Here is a 23221-nt window from a genome sequence, read left to right as displayed (position 1 = left end):
AAACAAATATGTTGGTGGATTTTGATGTGAGAGACAACAGGAGATTTTTACTGGAGGAAGCGTTATTATACATTATGGAGTTTTGTTTTGGCCAGAAGTAACAGTTTACATTTAAAATGCCTTAATGATGGATTTGTTTATTACAAACACGCAGCTCATTGACGGACTGGAGTGGTGTGGATTACGTGTGGATTATGGTGATGTTTTTATCAGCTGTTTGGATGCCAATTTTCTCCAAATTGTAATGCAGAAACAAAATAATTTAACATCTTGGATGGCGTTTCAGCAAAATTTAATTTCTGCATGAGCTATTCCTTTAATTTGATAAAAAGTGTAGAGAAAGCCAGCTTGCCATCACACAAATATCTCCAGCAGATATAAAAGGCACTTGACTCCAGTACCTCCATACAAAGCACTGACCTTCGAAAGGAAAGCAATAGCAAAACCCTTACTGTATACCCTTATAATCTGCGTTAAAGCTCAGATATTCTGGGTGAACAGATAAAGCATGCTACTCACCCACTTGGCTGAAACTAAAGCAAGGACTATAACCAACCTTAAGGTTAAGAACTTGATATTCACGCTCTCCAGCGGTTCAAAAGGAGGTTAAGGGATTCAGTACCATGGATAGGTCTCACGATGGGATCAACCGTTTACACACTTACTGCCAAAAATCTCTCATCCCGACCAAACTCAGTGGAACCAATGTCAATAATGAGAACATCGTGCTCATAACAGCACCAACCTATCCCCATGCAACTCAGAGACTCTGATGAAACGTCATCAATGTCCTTTCAAATTTTAAGGTGAGGCATTAGCACAATGTTCCTGTAAAGTTGTAAAATCCCAAAAAGTTGTGTGGCTGCTGCATCCCAGTTCGCATACTACCTGTCAGATCTTGTATTCAAAATGATAATTAGTGTCTCAAATCATAGTATGTTCAAGTGAGTATCCCAAAGGTACCCAGATCGTCTACTATTTCTGATGGAAATTCAAACCGCAGATTCATGCACTCTCTAATTCACTCACTCTCTAAGGCTGATGATACATGGGGCAAAATTTTGAGCAATTTGAGTAATGTTGCTTGGGCACTTTCCCATTGAGAATGGGTAACAAATTTCTATCTGGATACTTTAGATCGGTCGTGGGCTCTGTGTCTCACCTGGTTGCCCGAAATACATGTTTTTTTTTACATTTTCTGGTCAGTATTACAAAAAATGTGTTGCGTTGTTCTTGTCTGTATGAATGCAAGCTGGTTTGATTACAGTTTACTTATGTTTTAGAATGTATTTTGCTTCAAACGTTAGTCAAACAATATGAAACTTAACATTATAAAAATTAAATTTAACCCATGGGTTTAACATTTTGAGTATTTTTCCCCCTTAGAGAAGGCAACATTTTTCAGGTTTTGTAACCATTCATAGACACTTTACAGTGCAAAGGAGCTTGTGAATTGTTAAATATAGGACTATGCAGGAGAGACAAAGCCAATCACAGTTCAGTATGCAAATATGTGACCCTAAACCACAAAACCAGTCATAAGGGTCCATTTTTTGAAATCGAGATTTATACATCATCTGAAAGCTGAATAAATAAGCTTTCCACTGATGTATGGTTTGTCAATATTTGGCTGAGATACAACTATTTGAACAGCTGTAATCTGAGCGTGCAAAAAAAAAAATCTAAATATTGAGAAAATCATCTTTAAAGTTGTTCAAATGAAGTCCTTAGCAATGCATATTACTAATCAAACATTAAGTTTTGATATATTCATGGTAGAAAATGTACAAAATATCTTCATGGAACATGATCTTTACTTAATATCCTAAAGATTTTTGGCATAAAAGAAAAATTGATAATTTTGTCCCATACAATGTCTTTTTGGCTATTGCTACAGATATACCCCAGCGACTTAAAGGGGTCATATGATGCGATTTCAAGTTGTTCTTTCTCTTTGGAGTGTTCATATAATTACATTAAATATTAGATTAATCAGATTAAATACTTAAAATAAAGAAATTGTTGCCCAGAAGTTGAAGCACTTAAATTGCTATAAAGAAAAATAAAGGCTTAACAGAAATATTAAAAAAAAAACAGTAAAGAAAGAAAGAAAGCACACAACAAAATACTAAAACTAAAATTAAAAACTGAAAATATAAAATTCAAAATATTAATATATACTAATAGTACACAAATAATACAAAAATAATACTTATGTGATGCATTTTTCCCTGAAATTGTTTAAATAGTATAAATGTATGTTGTCAACAATTATTTACTGATTTAAATATTTTGTCGTACACTTACTGTGCCACAATTTTAGAAAAATTTTCGTTTATGAATTTATGCTGATCAAGTGTCCTATATGTAGTTACATTATAGCTAAATTATATCACAAATTATAAACCCTTACAAAACATAATTTATTGTAAAACTGCCTTGTAAAGAAATATTGATGTTATTACAAAATATACTTTGCTTCTGACAGTTCATTTAAAAACATGTGGCATAAATAAAATACTCATTTTTGCCTCAGGGCCAAAACTATTTTTTGTAGTTTGATCTCCCTTTGTAAGGAGGAGCCACAGTTATGCCGAAGGCACCGATAGGAGACTCCATCTCATGCAGGGCTACATTTTTCTAAAAAAGAATTGTCAAAAATAACAAGTATACAAATAAAATAAAGTTAAACTTTTGCTTTGTGGAAAGTGGAAAAAATGAGTCCACCTTTAACTGAAAGTTCATTTGAGAAGGAACTTTTATAGTTGAACCATTTTAACAAAGGCAACATACAGTAAGGTGTAAATCTATATAATATGGCACGATATGACAGCTGCGGCAAAAGCTCTAGAGTTATAGCGAGCATTGTTAACAGCGCTCAGTCATTCATCAACCAGCTAGAACAGAATTATATGCCTGACAATAATACTTTTCCATCTCATACTCTAAAATACAACCTATAGAGTCTTTTTAAGATACAGTCTTTATTCCGTCATCGATTAGAAGGCAGTGTGATTTATTTCTTCACAATAAGCCATACAATTTAGCATAATGCAAGAGAGATGGGCAAAAATAATGGCAAAAGCGGGATAAAAAGTGATTAGGATCTAATGGAGCAGGCAGAAGCTTTCATCCAGTCATACAACTTTGCAAAATATAAATCTTTCTTTCGAGTGACATTTATATTCTTTGACTTGCACAAGTGGGAAAACCGCTGCCCCGTTTGCATTATTTGATGTGAAATTCAAAGTCTCAGTGCGGGTTTATTATTGCTGATCCCACAATATTCTGTGGCGAAATATTAATTTCAGAGGATTAGCAAACAAGACATGGTGACAGAATCAATACGTCCGAACACTAAAATCATTCACTCCTGAGTCAAAGAACATCATCATTTGTGACTCATGTTATAATTGTTCATCTCTGCAGATGATTGTTCATGTCAATTTAAACATCTCCCAGTGCTGGAGTTTCACAAATCTATAAATGTAGGCTGTGTCTCAAAGGAAGAAGTACACAGATGCGGTATACAACTCATACAATGACTTTCAAAGGGTGCTGATTTCTTTCCAAAAGTGCCTATATAATTAAGATCCATCTTTTCACACTGAAGACAACTGAGGGATTCATACACAACTGTTACCAAAGCTTTAAACATTCACTGATGCTCAAGGCGGTAACATGATGCATTAAGATCTGAGCGTGAATACATTTGAGAAGGACAATGAGGTGTAAATTTTGCTTAACCATCTTATTATTACATTCAGTACTGCCCTTCAGAAGCTACAGAAATTATTTAAATGTTTCCCAGAACACAAAACAAGTACAATTTACCTTGATCATTCAGTTCCAAAAGTTTTCCGAAAGCTCGTATAGTGGTGCACGTGTCTCTCAATTGTCCTCAGTGTGAAAACATGCAGTCACTCTTGGAAAGGGGTCAAATATGATGAAGATGCAAATAATGCGCAGGACCTGGAGGATTTTTCACAAGAGCAGTGGGCAGCTGAACAGCTTTCACAAATCAAAGAAACAGTCATTGATCATCCAGCTAATGACACACATTAAGAATCAAGTGTTCATAAACTTTTGAACAGGGACATTTGTGTAAATTCATCTAATTATTTTATCTAGTGGACTATATGCATACATAACATCTGTTAAATAGCTTATTCAGAGAAGTACTGAATGAGAAAAAAAAAACAATGCGATTTTTATTTTGTCTAATTTAGTTAAAATTCTTAACATTTTGTAGAGATATACAGTGGGTACGGAAAGTATTCAGACCCCCTTAAATTTTTCACTCTTTGTTATATTGCAGCCATTTGCTAAAATCATTTAGTTTTTTTTTTTTTCCTCATTAATGTACACACAGCACCCCATATTGACAGAAAAACACAGAATTGTTGACATTTTTGCAGATTTATTAAAAAAGAAAAACTGAAATATCACATGGTCCTAAGTATTCAGACCCTTTGCTGTGACACTCATATATTTAACTCCGGTGCTGTCCATTTCTTCTGATCATCCTTGAGATGGTTCTACACCTTCATTTGAGTCCAGCTGTGTTTGATTATACTGATTGGACTTGATTAGGAAAGCCACACACCTGTCTATATAAGACCTTACAGCTCACAGTGCATGTCAGAGCAAATGAGAATTATGAGGTCAAAGGAACTGCCTGAAGAGCTCAGAGACAGAATTGTGGCAAAGCACAGCTATCGGGGGGGAAGAGCCTTGGTGAGAGAGGTAAAGAAGGAACCCAAAGATCAGTGTGGCTGAGCTCCAGAGATGCAGTCGGGAGATGGGAGAAAGTTTTAGAAAGTCAACCATCACTGCAGCCCTCCACCAGTTGGGGCTTTATGGCAGAGTGGCCCGACGGAAGTCTCTCCTCAGTGCAAGACACATGAAAGCCCGCATGGAGTTGTGAGATGGTGAGAAATAAGATTCTCTGGTCTGATGAGACCAAGATAGAACTTTTTGGTCTTAATTCTAAGCGGTATGTGTGGAGAAAACCAGGCACTGCTCATCACCTGTCCAATACAGTCCCAACATTGAAGCATGGTGGTGGCAGCATCATGCTGTGGGGGTGTTTTTCAGCTGCAGGGACAGGACGACTGGTTGCAATTGAGGGAAAGATGAATGCGGCCAAGTACAGGGATATCCTGGACGAAAACTTTCTCCAGAGTGCTCAGGACCTCAGACTGGGCCGAAGGTTTACCTTCCAACAAGACAATGACCCTAAGCACACAGCTAAAATAATGAAGGAGTGGCTTCACAACAACTCTGTGACTGTTCTTGAATGGCCCAGCCAGAGCCCTGACTTCAACCCAATTGAGCATCTCTGGAGAGACCTAAAAATGGCTGTCCACCAACGTTTACCATCCAACCTGACAGAACTGGAGAGGATCTGCAAGGAGGAATGGCAGAGGATCCCCAAATCCAGGTGTGAAAAACTTGTTGCATCTTTCCCAAAAAGACTCATGGCTGTATTAGATCAAAAGGGTGCTTCTACTAAATACTGAGCAAAGGGTCTGAATAATTAGGACCATGTGATATTTCAGTTTTTCTTTTTTTAATAAATCTGCAAAAATGTCAACAATTCTGTGTTTTTCTGTCAATATGGGGGTGCTGTGTGTACATTAATGAGGAAAAAAAATTAACTTAAATGATTTTAGCAAATGGCTGCAATATAACAAAGAGTGAAAAATTTAAGGCGGTCTGAATACTTTCCGTACCCACTGTACACTCACACATACTGTACATACACACACAGCATGTATGATATCTGCTCTAACTTGAACTGAAACATTGTAATTTCAGTCTTATACTGTATCTATATAGTATACTGTATCTCTCAATATTTACAATAGCCAATTCAAATCCAAATATCTAATGCAATAAGTAAAATATTGTAAAAATAGACAGTTATCAAATTATCAAGGCATGTTTTAAACTTTTTATAACTAAATGAACTGAAAGAATATTTGATTATTTTCATTTATATACAGCGATCAGTGTTATTTTAGCATCTTTGAGATATTATTATAATTTATATTAACAGTTTGAATAGTTTTAATTTTTTAATTTTGTTTATATTTCAATTTGTTAATGTTTTAATAATTTCGTTGTATTCTTGACATTTCTATTAGTTATATATATATATATATATATATATATATATATATATACAGTATATATATACATATATATATATATATAACTAAAAATGAATAAAATAATAAAATAATACACAGTTAAATTGTAAATAATAGATATATATACACACACATACATACATACATATATATATATATATATATACATACATACATACATATATATATATATATATATATATGTATGTGTGTGTATATATATATATATATGTCTATTATTTTATTCATTTTTAGATATTTTAGTACATCTAGATCTAAACTAAATGAAAATGAGAAATGTTGGAAAGGAGCTGAAATAAAATAAGTTTTTTTGTTTTTGTTCAGTTAACATTTATTTCAAGTTACTAAAAAATGTTTATGGTTTTTGTTTTAGTGGACTATAATAACACTGGCAGCAATAAAGACTAGACATCGCGTTGGTTTCATACCGATTACTTTATCACAGAATATTTGTTTTCGATAAGACTTGCTTAGTTTAAAAGTAGACATGTCAAGCTTTCTATAGATATTACTCTCATGTCTTTGTGTCGGGTATTCGCTGAGTTTCAGTTTATTTTAGTGATGCATTTGTAAATGAAGATCACAGAGACCAAGGCGGCAGACAGCGCATCGTTTGTTTTCTTTATTTTACAAAAGCACACAGTTTTGTTGTTATTATGTGTGTATACAAATAAAAGTAAACCCTTTACAGATTTGATTGATGTATTGCTCTTATCTGATGGAGTAATTTAAGTTCCTTTAGGGGCTTTAAAAAAAAATGCAACAAAACACGCTGGCGCATTTGTCGACCTCAGAGGGTTAATAAACAGCAATATTTTCACTACAATAAATATTTATTTACTGTATTTACTAAAATATTACAATACATGAAAATGCAACAACGCTTTTGTAAGTAAATTGTTGAATTGATTCAAAGAAATGAATCTTTAACACTGTGCTTGACAAAAAAAGAGATGCTATTAAAACACGAGAGAAGAAAAGATAGTAAAACTAGTCTGATAATCACACGCACTTCTGGAAACTTAATGGCCAAATAAAAAGCACTTTAACAACGTTGTCAAATCACTGTGACTATATTGTAAAGATTCAATAAACCGCACATCCCTGCTATAGACCTATATAAAGCCAGATTATAAGTATATTATTTCTGACTTCTTTTGTGAGGGATCAATCCTCTCCAACTCCCCCATAATTCACACTCTCCACACATGCACATGTACACCGTGTCCCAGGCATCTGCAGAGGCACATGTAAGCCGCAGTGCATAATCCAGCATCTCTTCACACCCCTGAGCTGGTCTAACAGTGTGTAAGAGACAGCCGTCAGATGCCCTGTCAAGTCCTTGTGGGCTTGTGTGCACAGGGTGACACAGTCCATACACGAGACCCCAGCACAAACACATCCATTATTAATCAATGCTTTGCAGGCGGAAGAGCACAAGCCTGACACGACACCTATGAAGAGACTGGCAGGAATGAAGAGTGTTATGACCGGTGTCTCATCCTCCATGACAAACACAGAGAGCAGAGTAATTGGCAGGAGATGGATCTGGACAGAGACTAGCATTTCAGGTGTAAAAACATAAAAATGTGTAACGTCTCGGTCACGTATGGTAACCCTCGTTCCCTGAAGGACGGAACGGAGACGTCATGTCGAATGACCGACGAAATTGGGATCTCGCTTAGAGAGACCAATCTACTTCGAGGGTAAACGAACAGGCTCTCATACTAGGTTGTTCGAAAAACAAATTTTTCACATATTTTACATTATTACAACACCTCTCTCCCCAGTCTGGCATGAACGGCTCGAATAGTTCCTGAATCAAATGAAGGCCCGCCTTCTGAAATACGAAATGTGTTGTGATTGGTTAGCTGGGCCTGTGTGTGTTGTGATTGGCTCCACTCTGCGCCTGGTCGGGAAATGTCATGCCCCTTACCATAGCCACCTGTGAGCTTCAGTGTAAATATTTCGTCAATATCAAATAAATTTGAGCGCGATTGAAACCCGGATGATTGTAACCACTTTAAGTTTGTGTGCCTTGGGAAAGCTAGCGTGTCTCCGACATAGTGATAACACTTGTTGCCTTCTCTAATGCAGCTAAACCAGGTCTCGTCCCATTTGTCGATATTTGTGATATCACAAATCCCGGAAAATATGCGTTGTAGTCCAAGACGAGTCATTCGTTATAGTTTTTGAAAAGTGATTTCTGTTAAAGGTGGGGTAAGCGATTTCTGGTAGCCAATGTTGACATTTCAAATCACCAAAACAAACACGCCCTTACCCCAAAAGGGTCTCAGCCCCATTTTGATCGCTCCGCCCCACACATACGTACGCAACCCAGGCAACGATTAGTTCTGTGAAACAAAGCAAAACCAATGTTAAACCATGTCTACACCGGATGCGAGTGGCGCGGCGCGACAAAATATTATGGAACTCATTATAATCAGTGATGCTGTCTACACCATAGATCAGTGACGGCGCTACACCGGGGCTAGGGGGGGGCTACAGCCCCGTCAGAATTTTGAATAGCCCCGGTTTAGCCCCGGTTTACTCTGACGTCATCAATATCATTTATTTTCTTAGCCCCCCCTTAGCACCGGTAGAGAAAAAATTCTGGCGCCGTGCCTGCCATAGATGTATATACATATCTATGGTCTACACTGGATGCGGCGTGGCATGACACAACAAATCCCCGACAGAAAACTGCTGCTGCGTTCTATTCATGACGTATTGAGACAAATTTCAAATTAGTTTCAATGGTTGCTTTGTCGCGTCCAGTGTACTCGACAGACTTTAGCTGTTGCGGCACAGACACGGTGTTACTCACCTATCGAGAAGAAACAAAGCAACCTCGGCGTCCGATCGCAGGCCTACCGCTCCTTGAGTTCTCTCCAGCGCTGGAAAGCTGATTCGATATTTATACGGGTCCTACTTCTTGCCTTAAGCATTCGTTTGTTCCGCAGATGTTTCCCTCTTTTGTTTTTTATCTGCCATCTCTATCTTTCTGTCGCTCGGCTCGGCTAATGTCCGTTCTGTTCACTGAACTCTCTCTCCTCCACATCATGAGTAGACACGCCCCTTACTGCTGACTGGCTACACGTTTGTTTTGCTATTCAGCCCGAATCAGTTTTCTAAAGCGTTTTAAAAAAAAAATTCACTTACCCCACCTTTAAATAAAATATCTCGTTTTGAAGTGGACTTTGAACTTTTGAACTTTGCAGATCTTTTTTAAGATCAGCAAACAGCAACATTACAGACTAACTAAAGTTGAAAAAGTGAAAAAGCATAATAGGACCCCTTTAAAACAGTAAACAGAGTAAATATTGATGAAACCGTCCACTGAGATCTGAATCCACCCAACGTGCATCTTGTCTGATTAGTCAGCAACTAGTTAGCCACACAGCTCACGCTAAAGAAAAACTTTCTTCAGTCTGTCTTCAGTCTAACCCTCCCAAGGCATAGCAAGAAACATCACAAAATATGCTGAATATAAAGTCTTTCCATAACAATTCCGCTGTCTCCAAGGAGATCTGGGGAGCGATGGTTTATATCAGCAGCTCTATGAAGATCATTTGCAAAATAGCGCAGAACAATGAGCCATTACTAAATCATTGTGAGTTGTTACCCGCTGCAGTGTAACAAAAAAACATCACTTTTGTTCCAGCGGACGGGCGGCTCATTCCACATGATGCATTTCCAACACAATCTCATTCAAAGAGGGTTAGCAAGGTCACCCATGCATGCATGCATGCAGAAAAAAACCCCTCTGAAATCAATAGACCAGCCTTTGGTCCAGATCTGTGCAGTATCAACTAGAGGCTGTGTCCGATGCACAAACATGTGAAAACTTCTGTGCCATTTCTTTGTCATTCATTTCTCTACCATCCACTTGTGTCCTCTATAAAATACAAGGATACAAAGACCTCTCTGTAAACTACATTTCTGTTTGCACAGAGAAAAAAATACTGGTCTGAAAGACCTTACTCACAAATAATAATCTGACAATGTGCATTATCATGCAAACATCTTAAATAGTAATATCTCATCTAAAAAATGTCATAAATTTAAGATAAAATCTACATGACATGCCTTGATTTTGACTCTTCCTCCCATCCAGTCACTTGACTTCAGTATATAGTATGTAATGCCAATTTTTCACAATCCAATCAGTGTTATTTTAGTATTATTAATGTATTATTATAGGATTTGTTGTTTTGAATTTGCTTTTATTTGTATAGTTTCAGTTTTTAATTGTATGTGATTTTTTTCATTTTTATTAATTTTCTTTTTGTATATTTCTATATAACTTTTAATTTGAGCAATTTTAGTACTTCAACTTATTTCAATTAGTTGCTAAGGCAAGATTTCTTTTTCATTTATATTTTTTCTTTTTTTCTTTTAATATTTATCATTTATTTCAGCCTTATTTCAATTATTGAAAACACTTTTTATTAGTTTTATAGTTAAAATTACATTAAAATAAAATTTTGTAGCTAAAATATAATTAAATTAAAACCACTGGATCCAATCAATTGTCAAAATCATTCTAAAAATCAGGAGATATAACAAGAAAACCCTTAAACTATTTAATATTACCTGTGAAACCTTGTAAATGATTAACAAACCCAATGAATACATCTACCTTGAAATTTAAGCATGTTACCTCAATTTAGTTCTACATGCAAATGCTGTCTGTGTGTGTGTGTGTGTGTGTGTGTGTGTGTGTGTATTAGGGTTGGGCGATGCCTACAAAATTGGCATTGGACGATGTCTACAGTGAAACATCGCGATGGACCGATGGACGTAAAATTACATTAAAATAAAATTTTGTAGCTAAAATATAATTAAATTAAAACCACTGGATCCAATCAATTGTCAAAATCATTCTAAAAATCAGGAGATATAACAAGAAAACCCTTAAACTATTTAATATTACCTGTGAAACCTTGTAAATGATTAACAAACCCAATGAATACATCTACCTTGAAATTTAAGCATGTTACCTCAATTTAGTTCTACATGCAAATGCTGTCTGTGTGTGTGTGTGTGTGTGTGTGTGTGTGTGTATTAGGGTTGGGCGATGCCTACAAAATTGGCATTGGACGATGTCTACAGTGAAACATCGCGATGGACGATGACATCTGCGGGGGCGAGCGGGGGGAGGGGTGTGGGGGTGTGCCCAAAGCGTGAATCCTTATAAGGGAAAACACGATTCCTAACACCGTGTCTACACCGAACGCAAGCGGCGCAGCATGACAAAATACTATAGAACCACTGATCTATAATAGAGATTTATTATATATATAGATCAGTCTATAGAACTCATTATAATCAGTGATGTTGTCTACACTGAATGCGCCGTGACACGACAAATCCCCAACAGTAAACTGCTGCCGCGTTCTGTTTATGACATGCTGACACAAATTTCAAATGATTTTCAACGGTCGCTTTGTCGCGTCCAGTCAGTGTTGCCAAGTCTGCGGTTTTCCCGTGGAATTGGGCTACTTTTACACTGTTGACGCGGGTTGAAGCAACCCCAATAACGTGATATTTATCCCCTGGAATGCGACTTTTACAGTGGGAACCCCGCCAAAAAAAATTGTATTTTCCCCCCCCCCTCCCCCCCGGAAAACAATTTTTACCGGGGGATCGCCCCAGAAAAGCTATTGGGCTAGTTTTGGACTAGTTTTGCAATTGGGCGGGTTTTGCTGTGAAAACCTGGCAACCCTGCGTCCAGTGTAGACAGACTTTAGCTGATGCGGCGCGGCGTGACACGACAACTGTTGCGTCTGGTGTAGACACGGTGTAACGGTTGCCTGTTACATTATAGTACATAAAATTTCACTTACCACATAAACAGAGTAAGGAGAGATGACTGAGGACAATGGTGAATGATTTGCAGTTCCCATTCAGTCAGTCACGTTCTACGTTACGTCAGTGACTGACGAATTGGGATCTCGCCCGAGAGCCCAATCCCCTTCGAGTGTTAACTAAACAAGCCAATGACAGTTGGCGTGCGTGTTTCGCCACGCGCACCCCGCCCTGCAGCGCGGGTATAAAAGGAGAGCGCGTGCAAACGCACATCAGCTTTTCGCTTCGGAGCCGAGCCTTCTTCAGGACGAATCTCCGCGAGTGTTCGAGAGAAACAAGGACCTCGCGCTTAGGGCGATGAAAGTCACGGGGCCCTGGGTCAGACGATGTCCACATTGGTGGTCCAGGAGCGCCACCTATGGCTGACCTTGGCGGATATGAGGGAGGCTGACAAGCATCGCTTCCTGAGTACCACTGAAACATATAATCTTGTAAAATGTCTGGTAAGTACTGCCGCTCCATTGTATAAACAGAGTATGTGCAATTGCGAATCTCGAAAGTAAAAAAGTTAAACTAAAAGCGATCATGCATTCAAAAGCACGATGCCAGTTTCAATGCCTGATGCCGAAATATATATGTAGTATAATTACCCAATTATATTACTGCGAGGAAAAACATTGAAATATATATGAGACGAACCTCCCATCTCGTATTTATTCCCTTTAGGGGTTCTGCCTACATGTCATTTTCTTTTCGAACACGGTATTGGGATGCAGGGGGAATGGGGGGGGGGGGTCACGCGGTACAAGCGCGCAGGAGAAGGGCCCTTCCGTGGCCCAACCCTTCCCGGGGAGACTCAGACGGCCGGTCTATCTCAAGGGTCCGCCACCGGCGGGGGGGAGGGGGGGCGGGGGGGGGGGGGGGGGTCACGATGCCGGCTCAACATTGTGATGTCTATCAGCCATCGTCTATCGGCCCAAACCTAATGTGTATGTGTGTGTGTGTTTTCAATGTTTATTCAATGTGCGCATTTCGTATTACATTTTAAATCAACATGAAATCAAAATGGTCCAGATTTAACATAATATACATTACTGGTGTTATTAAGAGTGATTCATTAGTGCACATTATTCCACATAAAATGATTTTTCCCCCCATATTCTTTCATCAAAATGTATTGACTAGCTCTGACCCTGAAATAACTTATCAAATAAACAAAATCAAGCTCCTTTCTACATACAGAAATCTTTTTACCTTCTTGTTTCTGTGGGTTTATTGATTTGCTTCTAAACTCATAAACCATACTCTTATAATGAGGTGATTTTTGATAGTTATTGTCAGGGTTTTGTTGACACTCATTGAAAGTTCACATCTTACTGTGATTACACCTAATCAGCTGACGTGTAAGGTCACATAAATGCTTTAAATGATGTTCGTTTATTAGCGAAAGGTCATCACACCTCGATTTTGCCCTTTTCTGACATCTTATTCACGGTCTAACACGTGGCAGTTCCCCTTCGGAAACTCGAGCTGCGTCGGAAAATGCTAGGGGAACGCCTTCAGCGATATCAAGCTCTGAATCATATGTGTAATCAGTCGAACGATGGGCGAGACGTCCGCGGCGGGTGACGTCATGACTGTTGAGACCGAGGTTGTTGAGACCATCCTCCATCCAGAGCTCCCTCTATGAGGAAACTGTATTTCTGCGGAGACCGCCAGCCCGACCCAGCTAACTGCCCGTTTGGTACAGTTCTGGAGTTCCTGCAGGCCTGTTTATCCGCAGGGTTGACCCACTCCACCCTAGAGGGCTTCGTGGCGGCCATTGCGGCCTACCACGCCCCTCTCGGTGGCCATTCAGTGGGAAGACACCCTCTTCTTACACATTTCCTCTGCGGTGTGCTGAGGCCGAGGCCTCTGGCCAGAGAAACTTAGGCTAAGTGGTGGATCAGGATGCTATTCCATAGCCTCGAGTCCTCTGATCTCCCCTCTCCTTTGGGGGTCAAGATTCACTCCTCCAGAAGTTGGCCTTCGGGATGGCGAGCCCCGCCTACTTTAGCCACTCCGGGCTCTTTTGTTCTCTTGCCATAGCCGTGCCATTTCACACCAGGCAGGGATTTGCAAGTCTGGCGGTGTGGACATCTCGTTCCCCTAGCGTTTTCCGACGCAGCTCGAGTTCCCGAAGGGGAACGTCCCAGGTTACGTATGTAACCATGGTTCCCCGAGGGAACGAGACGCTGCATCGCAAGGCCATACTTCCGGCATCCCTACTAGAGCTTGCTTCACTCCTAAGAAGCTAGTGCCGGCGGCACCTCACGTGCTTTTAAAGCTTCCTGGTCATGACGTCACCCGCCGCGGATGTCTCGCCCATCGTTCGACTGATTACACATATGATTCAGAGCTTGATATCGCTGAAGGCGTTCCCCTAGCGTTTTCCGACGCAGCGTCTCGTTCCCTCGGGGAACCATGGTTACATACGTTACCTGGGACGTTTTCTAGTATGTGGTTTATTGATTTGCAAAATGTATTTTTCAAATGATAATTTTCAAAAGTTATGGAGTACATGTAAACACCCTCATGTTGATCTGTAAAATTCTGACTTTCATTCACAAGGAAAAGAAGGATAAAACATGCAAACAGACATATCCCACACAGCTCCAAAAATAGATGCAGTTATTTGGGTCATAAGGGGATGTTCTTCTTATATTCACACACACAATACAGATGGGAACGCGAACATACCTTGGCAGCTGGGCAGAGCTCTGTTCCACTCGGGTCTGTTGGTGCCGCCCATGACACAGGTGAGACTGGAATAACCCTGGAGCTGGTAGCCTGGATCACAGTAGAAGGTCACAGTGGAGCCCAGCTTATAGTCTCCACCCAACCGAGTGCCATTCATCACGCTGCCCGGGTCAAAACAAGCCTCACGCAGTTTAGCTATACGGGAGAGGAACACAAGACATATGGCGTATGTTAAAGCTGTAGAAGATGAAAAGATCTGAAGAGATAAAAACGCCAAGCGGTGAGTCACTGTCAACCTTTGAAACTTTCCAGTTTGCGCTCAAGCATCTTGAAACTGTATATCATGACAGTCCTAAAGGAGCCGTTTACCAAAGTATGAACACTCTGTCATCATTTACTCGCCCTCAATCGATAAAAATCAATAAGTGCATCGCTCAAGGGCACAAATCCAGTTCGAGAACAGCCCCTTTCGGGCTCTTTGAAAACCAGGCCGAAACAAAAGAGCAATTACCTTTGTATTCCAGATGGAAGCCCGTGTAGCTCACGGATCCATCGCTGCGGAAGGCAATGTGCATGATGTTGGAGCTGCTTTCGACCTTTTCAGGCAACTTGCTGTCTTGAAATGTGCCGATCAGATGACTGTTGCTGTGAGGTCCATCATAGATGTACAAGAAGTCATAGTTGGGCTCAATGCTAAAACTGAGACAAGACAAACACAGTATAGGATCAAAACACAGTGCAAATGGCGATCTCGACTTTTTTCTGCGCAATTTACTCCTCCTGAAAGATTAGTTCAACCACAAATGAAAATACTGTCAGCATGTCATTGCAAATCATTGCACAGAAAAGGGATGGTAAAAAATGCACCGAAAAGTGAGATTTTACAAAACTATAGGAGGAGGAATACAGCACAGTCATTTAAACCTTTTTGATGGTAGATATGGTGTTTTCATGTACATTATATGTACATTCTCTCTTTCTTTTTCTCTTTTTTTCCAGTACAAATATCTAAACTTTCTTAAATGAAGATACATTTACTTGAGAAGCAAAATGTCTTGAGCCATTACGTCTTGTTTTCTGAAAAATGTCAAAATTAAGTGAATTTATGCTTAAAACAAGAAGAAAAAATCAGAAAATTAAACATTTTAATTATAAACTCATTTCATTATTATACAATTTTCAGAAAACAAGACTTATAATTCCGTTATTCTACAGTAAATATATCTTGATTTAAGAATTCGTAGTAAAAGGGGTCATATGATGCGATTTCAATTTTTTCCTTTCTCTTTGGAGTGTTACAAGCTCTTGGTGCATAAAGAAGATCTGTAAAGTTGCAAAGACTAAAGTCTCAAATCCAAAGAGATATTCTTTATAAAAGTTAAGAGTCAGCCACGCCTACCTAAAACGGCTCGTTCTAACACGCCCCCAGATGTCTACGTCACTATGTGGGAAGATTTGCATAATGCAGCCCAATTGTTCACGCAAAGAAAGAAGGTGTAACTTTTATTCTCGCTGTAGTATTGTTGTTGCTGCCACCATGTCGTGAAGGTGCTGTGTGCTTCGTTGTGAAAGCGAAACTACTTTGTTTGGCCTTCCAAAAGAGGACGATATCCGCTTCGTCATGCCTAGAGCTGATCTGTGCTGGTCGCTGAGGAAATACTTCAACTTGGCGCTGTGGATCGCCACCTCGGCTTTCACCGTGGAAGAAGCGGAGTCTAGCCTGGGGTCGTCACATGTGGTTGCCGCAGAGATCACAATATGGTAAGGGACGTAACATTTCTGTCACACGCTTGAGGAATTTGGCCAATCACAACGCACTGGATAGCTGGCCAATCAGAGCACACTTCACTTTTTCAGACCGATGAGCTTTGTAAAAATCAACGCGTTTCAGAAAGGTGGGGCATAGAGGAGAAACAATAATGTACAGTATGTGGAAAATAATGTGTTTTTTTAAACCTTAAACTGCATAAACACATTTCATTACACCAAATACACAAAATAATGTTTTTTTTTGCAGCATCATATGACCCCTTTAAAATAAGTTTTAATTTTGCAGTGTAGAATTGCAAATTGCTTATAAAGTATGAAGGCTGTAAAACAGGAAAGAGAAAATAAGCAGCATCCTATTATAAACATGAAAATTCATCACATGCTTGTTGACAACATCACAAGCTCCATCCAGTTTTCACTGTGTGCCCGGCTGAAGCTATTAAAATATGTGCCTGTGATCTTCCTAAAAGACCTTTTGGGTCATCTGAGGCAGAAAATGTTTTGAAGAGCCTTTTCTGTATATGTTTCAGGTGGGGGAAATGTTATGAAGTGGAAACATCCGATGTGGGTGGAAAATGCACATAAATGGCACAGTGATGCTTTGGGAAAATGTAGTTAGAAAATGCTCCACTTCACATTAAGTACTGTATTGAGAGCAGACGGCTGTATTAATGTCATTGTGAAGATTTGTTTATTGTCCCAGGTCTGCAACAGTAATGCATATTATGCATTAATATATATATACATATAATATGCCATTAATTTGAGACAAATTTGTAAATACTGTAATAATGAATAAATTAACATATGACTTACAATATATATATATATATATATATATTTATTTATTTATTTTAATTTTTTTTGTGCACAGATTACAGTCTGATACCATATTCTAATTTACATTCTAAGATGGAACCAGCTATGGGTCAGTGACGTGACACTCATTTTATATGTTCAGATGTCATAATTTATTCAGAGAAACATTAAAAATGCACATCATGCTGACAACAACTTGAAAACATCTCCTCTATGATTAACCTTTTCAAAAAGTTTGATATTTTTTGTGGGACAACGTCAAAATGTCTAGGTAGTTTATCCATCTTGAGAATTTTTTTTTTAAATGTCTAATGAATCTCTTCTTTTTAAGCAGTGAAATAAGCACTTGAAATGAAATAAGGCAACATTTCTATTTTTTCATGTAGTTTAAATTGATATATTAAAATATATTCCTATAATAAGGAACAAGAACTATTAAAAATGACAAAAACACAAAACAAATGTACTAAAATTAAAATGAAAACTAACAAAATAAAATTTAAATATAAAAATTAAAAATTAAAATATTAAATAAAAAAAATAAAAATGTATTCAAAATATTATTGAAACCTATAATAGTTTCTCGGTGATGGTTACACCACTTTTCTCTTTACTCCACTCTTTTTTTTTGGACAACAAAAATGTATCTTCCTGTATTCAGAATAACATTTAGTACAAGTTGATGATCATACCTGATAAATGCCAAGGAAATGACGTAATCAGGGTGAACCGTGATGAACCAATCGCAGTCCTTGCTGTGCGGGTACGGATGGGGGAAATTTGGAGACAGAATGAATCCAGATGAGCCTGTAATGTTTCCACCACAAGGAGCTGGAAGAGATTATAAAGTACATACATTTTTTCCCTCCCATAGTGTGCAAGCGCTGCTGTTTTATTTCAAAACGGCTAGATATCATATGAGTAAATGACCATCTTGGCTAATAAATCATTCAATAACTAGCTATGAGTCAAATTCAAATCACTCAATTAATATTCATGAGCAAAGCTGATAGGTTCCTGCCCCCCACCGTTCAAATTGTTCTAAAGCTCCAGCTCTGCCTTTAAACCAGACTGACCATTAAAATGTCTAAATGTGACTCAAACTTAAAGGCAGTTGAAAGAAAATAGGTTTCACAGACTCCCGCTATCCAGAAAATAAATGCAGTTTCCTAGAAGAAATTTTTATGGGAAGTCTTCACCCCAGTTTCCCACAACCCAGAAGTTTGAGCGCTGTGATCAGACATTTCCATCAAAGAGATTTATTATTTCAGGCCTTTTATAAAGGGTGATTCAAGTCATTTCTGCTAGTTATTTTAGACATTTCGTCAGAGCTGACAAGTGTGAAATGAGAGGCCGCCTATATTTCACAGGCCTCAGGCAGCATCGCTGCAACTTGAATAAATCTCACCGATACATGTAGGAGGACTGGGCTGCCAGAAGAATCTGTTGTCCACCTGAATGCAGGTGATCCTGGGCTCTCCTTGCAGGTCGTAGCCCGGATCACACGCGAAGGTCACCGTGTCGCCGGGCTCTTTGCCCTCTCCGCTGCGACTACCGTTCATGGGCGTTCCCGGGTCCCTGCAGGCGGTCGCCACTGAACCTGCAAAATGGGAACGGAGACCAGCTGTGCTCACTTTAACTTATCAGGAGTTATCACTAGCATTTCCCGCTCGGAAATGAGGTTGTGTGGCCTTGGTAGCAAACAATGGCTCACTGGGGGCTCTGCTGAGCAGAACACTGTCTAATACAGGTGTGGAATAAGTCTGAGCAACAGTACAGCTGTCCTGCTTGACTACAAAATCACTCGCTAATGGATGCATGGTTTTTTAGTCTCTTTATGACCTTACTTTGAAAAGGCTTTTACTTTCTTCAAGCAGAGGAACCATTATTTTGGCCAAGCTTCCTTTTTAGGCAATTCAATTCAAAGTGTTTTATGCAAAAAGTAAAATGTAATAAAAACAATCCATGCATGTTTGCTACACCGTTTTTTTTTTTTAACTAAATTAACTTAAGGAACATACACTACCATTCAAAAGTTTGGGAGTGTTTCTATTTTGACAGAAATTAATTATTTCATTCAGCAAGGATGCATTAATTTAATCAAAAGTGACAGTAAATGTATGTATGATGATACTGTTCTCAAGAGTGATAATAAAAAGAAACATTTCTTGAGCAGCAAATCAGCATATTTCTGAAGGATCATGTGATACTGAAGACTGGAGTAATGATGCTGACAATTCAGCTTTGATCACAGGAATAAATTACATGTATTTTTGATCAAATAAATGCAACCATAGTCAGCATAAGAGACTTCTTTCAAACACATAAAAAAAATCTAACTCCACCCCAAATTTTCTTAAATGGTATAATTAATTATTTTTATTCATATGCACCAATATAACCTCACACATTTATGTTCATACACTATGTTATTTTAATTTAAAGGGGTCATATATTACAAGATCATTATTTTGTGTATTTGGTGTAACAGAATATGTTGACATGCTTTAATGTTCAAAAAACACATTATTTTTCAAATACTGTACATTATTGTAGGTCATCTATGCCCCGCCTCTCTTAAACGCTTCGTTTTCAACAAAGCCCCCTCCTGTGACAAGTGCAGTCTGCTCTGATTGGCCAGCTGAACCAGTGCATTGTGATTGGCTGAACACCACAAGCACGTGTCGGAAATGTAACGCCCCTTATCATAATCGCGAGCTTCAAGCTTTCAAAGTAAATATCAAGACAGTTAATAATGTCGTTAGTTTTACCATCAGTTCAAGCCCGAAAGGGCAACAGAGTCGCGTGACAGACACAAGAAATAGCCTTTGTGCACAGCCAGCCTTGTACTCTTCTAGGTTCAAAAAACTGTCGTCCATAAAATGCGTTGCACAAATTCGAACATCTGGGCTGTGCTGTTCTGTTGTAAATAAATCTTAACCAATGATTCCTAATTGCTTATACTTCCGGAAGACCAAATAAAGTGCTTTTGCTTTCGCACTGAAACACACAGCGTCTCCCTGACATGACTGCATCAACACTACTGCTGTTCCTGAAACCACGCCTTCTTTCTTTGTGTGCACATTTGGGCGGCATTATGCTAATATTTCCACATCGTGACGTAGGTATGTGTTAGAACGAGACGTTTTAGGAAGGCGTGGCTGACTCAACTTTTATAAAGAATATCTCTTTGGATTTGAGACTTTAGTCTTTGCAACTTTACAGATCTTCTTTATGCACCAAGAGCTTGTAACACTCCAAAGAGAAAGGAAAACTTGAAATCGCATCATATGACCCCTTTAAACTATTTTAAACTATTAAACAATTTTTACATATGAAAACCAGTGAAAACAAATCAAATCAAAGTTTTGAATCGATTCATTGAAATTAAGGGTTTGGAATGATTGATAAAAGATGAATCAATCACATGCGACTATAATCATGACACACCAGTATAAAATTAATAGTTTAGAACATGATATAAAATTTTAGTCATGCTATGCACCCCTACTAAAAATGTTTCACTGTTTATCACCGTTAAGGCTTCATTAGGCTGAACTTTTTTTTAACTTGATACTAGAACTGTGTACTGTGAAACTTGGTTTTAAAGAAAAGTACTTACTTGAGAAATCAATGGCAAATCCAGATTTGCTAATGTAGAAGTCCGTCTCAAACTGGATGGTGACCACGTTAAGAGTGCTGTGAACGCCGTCGGGTAACAGTGACCCACTCACTTCCTTCAGGGCCATCTCGTTTTCCGGATGCCCGTCCCAAACCTTCAGGATATCATGTGATGCCTCCGTGTCAAATGCCAAGAACTGCAGACTAAAAAAATAATATAATAATAAAGCCTGATTCACACTCACTTACATAGATTGAAATCCCCACACTTAATCTAATCAAATAAATAATTAGGTAACACGACATAATAAGATTCCGTTGCTTAACATTTGTTAAAGGGATAGTTCACCCAAAAATGAAAATTCTGCCATCATTTACTCACCCTCAAGTTGTTACAAACCTGTATGAGTTTATTTCTTCTGTTGAACATAAAATCAATTTGGTAACCAAACTGGTCTCAATTGACTTCCATACAATTTATTTATTTATTTTTCCCCATACTATGAAGGTCAGTGGGGACCAGCAACTGTTTGGTTACCAACATTCTTTAAAATATATTATTTTATGTTCAACAGAAGAAAGAAATTCATCATTTTCATTCTTGGGTGAACTATCCCTTTAACATGAACTAACTATAAAACAGAGGCAGACAGTAGTGAAGTATTTTTACTCTGCTGTAAAAGTACTTTTCAAGTGTCTGTAAGTTGTGTTTTTATTTAGAACACTTTTACTTCAGAACATTCCAAAGCATAATATTGTACTTTTTTTACTGCACTACGTTGCATATTAAATATCATTTAATACGTAATTACATTAGAAATCTAGTAATTTCTTACTTTTAAACGTAATTCAAAGTTTTACTTGAGTACAAGAAAGCACTACATTTTCTTAAGTATTAAAGGTTAAAAAAAAATTATTTATGAAATGTAGTGCAGTAAAAAGTATGACATTATGGTTTGGAATGTAATGAAGTAAAAGTTTTATAAAGAAAACCACTCTGATAAAGTACAGATACTTTTTCAATTTACTTGAGTAAAGTAAAAATACTTCACTACTGTCCACCTCTGCTAAGAAAATACTTCTAAAGCACATAAATACATGATAAAATTCACAAGTTGTATCTGTTAAAGGTAAACGGTGTAATTTTTGGCTATACTAACATCACCAAATCAACAAATAATTTAATAAGAAATATATTCCAAGTGTTTCTTCATATTTTAATTAAATAATATTTCTATTTTAGTATTTATTAATATGTTGAAATAGCTTCATTTTTATTTTATTTTCAGTTTCAGTTTCAAGTTTTAGTAATTCTGTTATGAGTTTTTGCATTTTTTATTCATTTTTGATATTTATATTTAGGATTAATTTATTTGTATTTATTTTATTTTTAGTAATTTTAGAACTTCAAATTAAACTTTACATTTTATTTAGTTGTCGAGGCAACATTTCTGATGCCGTCTACAAAACTGAAAAAAAACCATCATAAAAGTACCATAAAAGGAACTCAAATGACTGTTTGAAAAATTTTATTATTCTGCTGATTTGTTGTTGCTAGTATGGCAAAATATTACACACTTTACTGGACCTGAGTTTACATGACCTAACAACTAACAGTTGTATTTGTATTTACTAACGTATTAACTAGAGCCCGACCGATATATAGTTTTGCCGATATTATTGGCCGATATGCCGCCGATATGAAATTTTTTTACAGAACATATAACGCAGATAAAATGCTTGAAATGGTGTAATTACTTAGTTTGTCCAGCAGAGCGCGCTCCATTGTTTGCTACTGGCGACCTGGATGAAACACTTTAAAGCTTAAGTCTATGGAAAACCATTGAAATTTTGAACGACCATATCTCCATAACGGCACGGCGAATGTAAATATTTATTTACAGAGGTATATTATGTCACACTTCTCTAGTAAGGTTCGTCTGTGTGTGAAGACAGTAGCGCAAATCCGTGAATGAATGTTCCGAAGTGAAATAAACTTCAAAGGAATATTGAATGGAATTTAATTGAATTAAAGTTGAATAAACTTCAACTTTACTGTTCAGTGCACTGATGTCAGACTAATTTTGGATAATACAGTTCATTGTTAATTTGTTAAAGGCCCTGCCTCCATTACGCATTAAGTGTTTGATCACCACATTTGAGTGATCATTGAAAAAATGTGTTTATGTATATACAGTATATTCTGTTTATGTATATACTGTATTCTATATATAGTAACAGTCAAACAAAAAAGTGTCCAAACTTTTGATTGGTACTGTACTATA

At 37.8% G+C, this 23221-nt stretch overlaps 1 protein-coding gene across 1 annotated transcript in view; it reads right to left on the bottom strand.

Annotated features, from left to right (window-relative positions):
- The window catches only part of LOC107592166 (CUB and sushi domain-containing protein 3-like), a 223387-nt gene that overhangs the window by 134189 nt on the left and 65977 nt on the right, over window positions 1–23221 (bottom strand). Inside the window, exons 21-25 of the mRNA XM_016281569.1 lie at window positions 20938–21140; window positions 18724–18915; window positions 18008–18146; window positions 15238–15425; window positions 14727–14921 (exon numbers count right to left, since the gene is read on the bottom strand). Of these exons, the coding sequence (XP_016137055.1) occupies window positions 14727–14921; window positions 15238–15425; window positions 18008–18146; window positions 18724–18915; window positions 20938–21140 (917 nt within the window). The remainder of the gene's footprint in view (window positions 1–14726; window positions 14922–15237; window positions 15426–18007; window positions 18147–18723; window positions 18916–20937; window positions 21141–23221) is intronic.

This window comes from Sinocyclocheilus grahami, unplaced genomic scaffold (genome assembly GCF_001515645.1).
Source record: "Sinocyclocheilus grahami isolate Dianchi unplaced genomic scaffold, SAMN03320097.WGS_v1.1 scaffold150.1, whole genome shotgun sequence".
NCBI lineage: Eukaryota > Metazoa > Chordata > Actinopteri > Cypriniformes > Cyprinidae > Sinocyclocheilus > Sinocyclocheilus grahami.
This window is presented reverse-complemented; position numbering and strand designations above follow the sequence as displayed.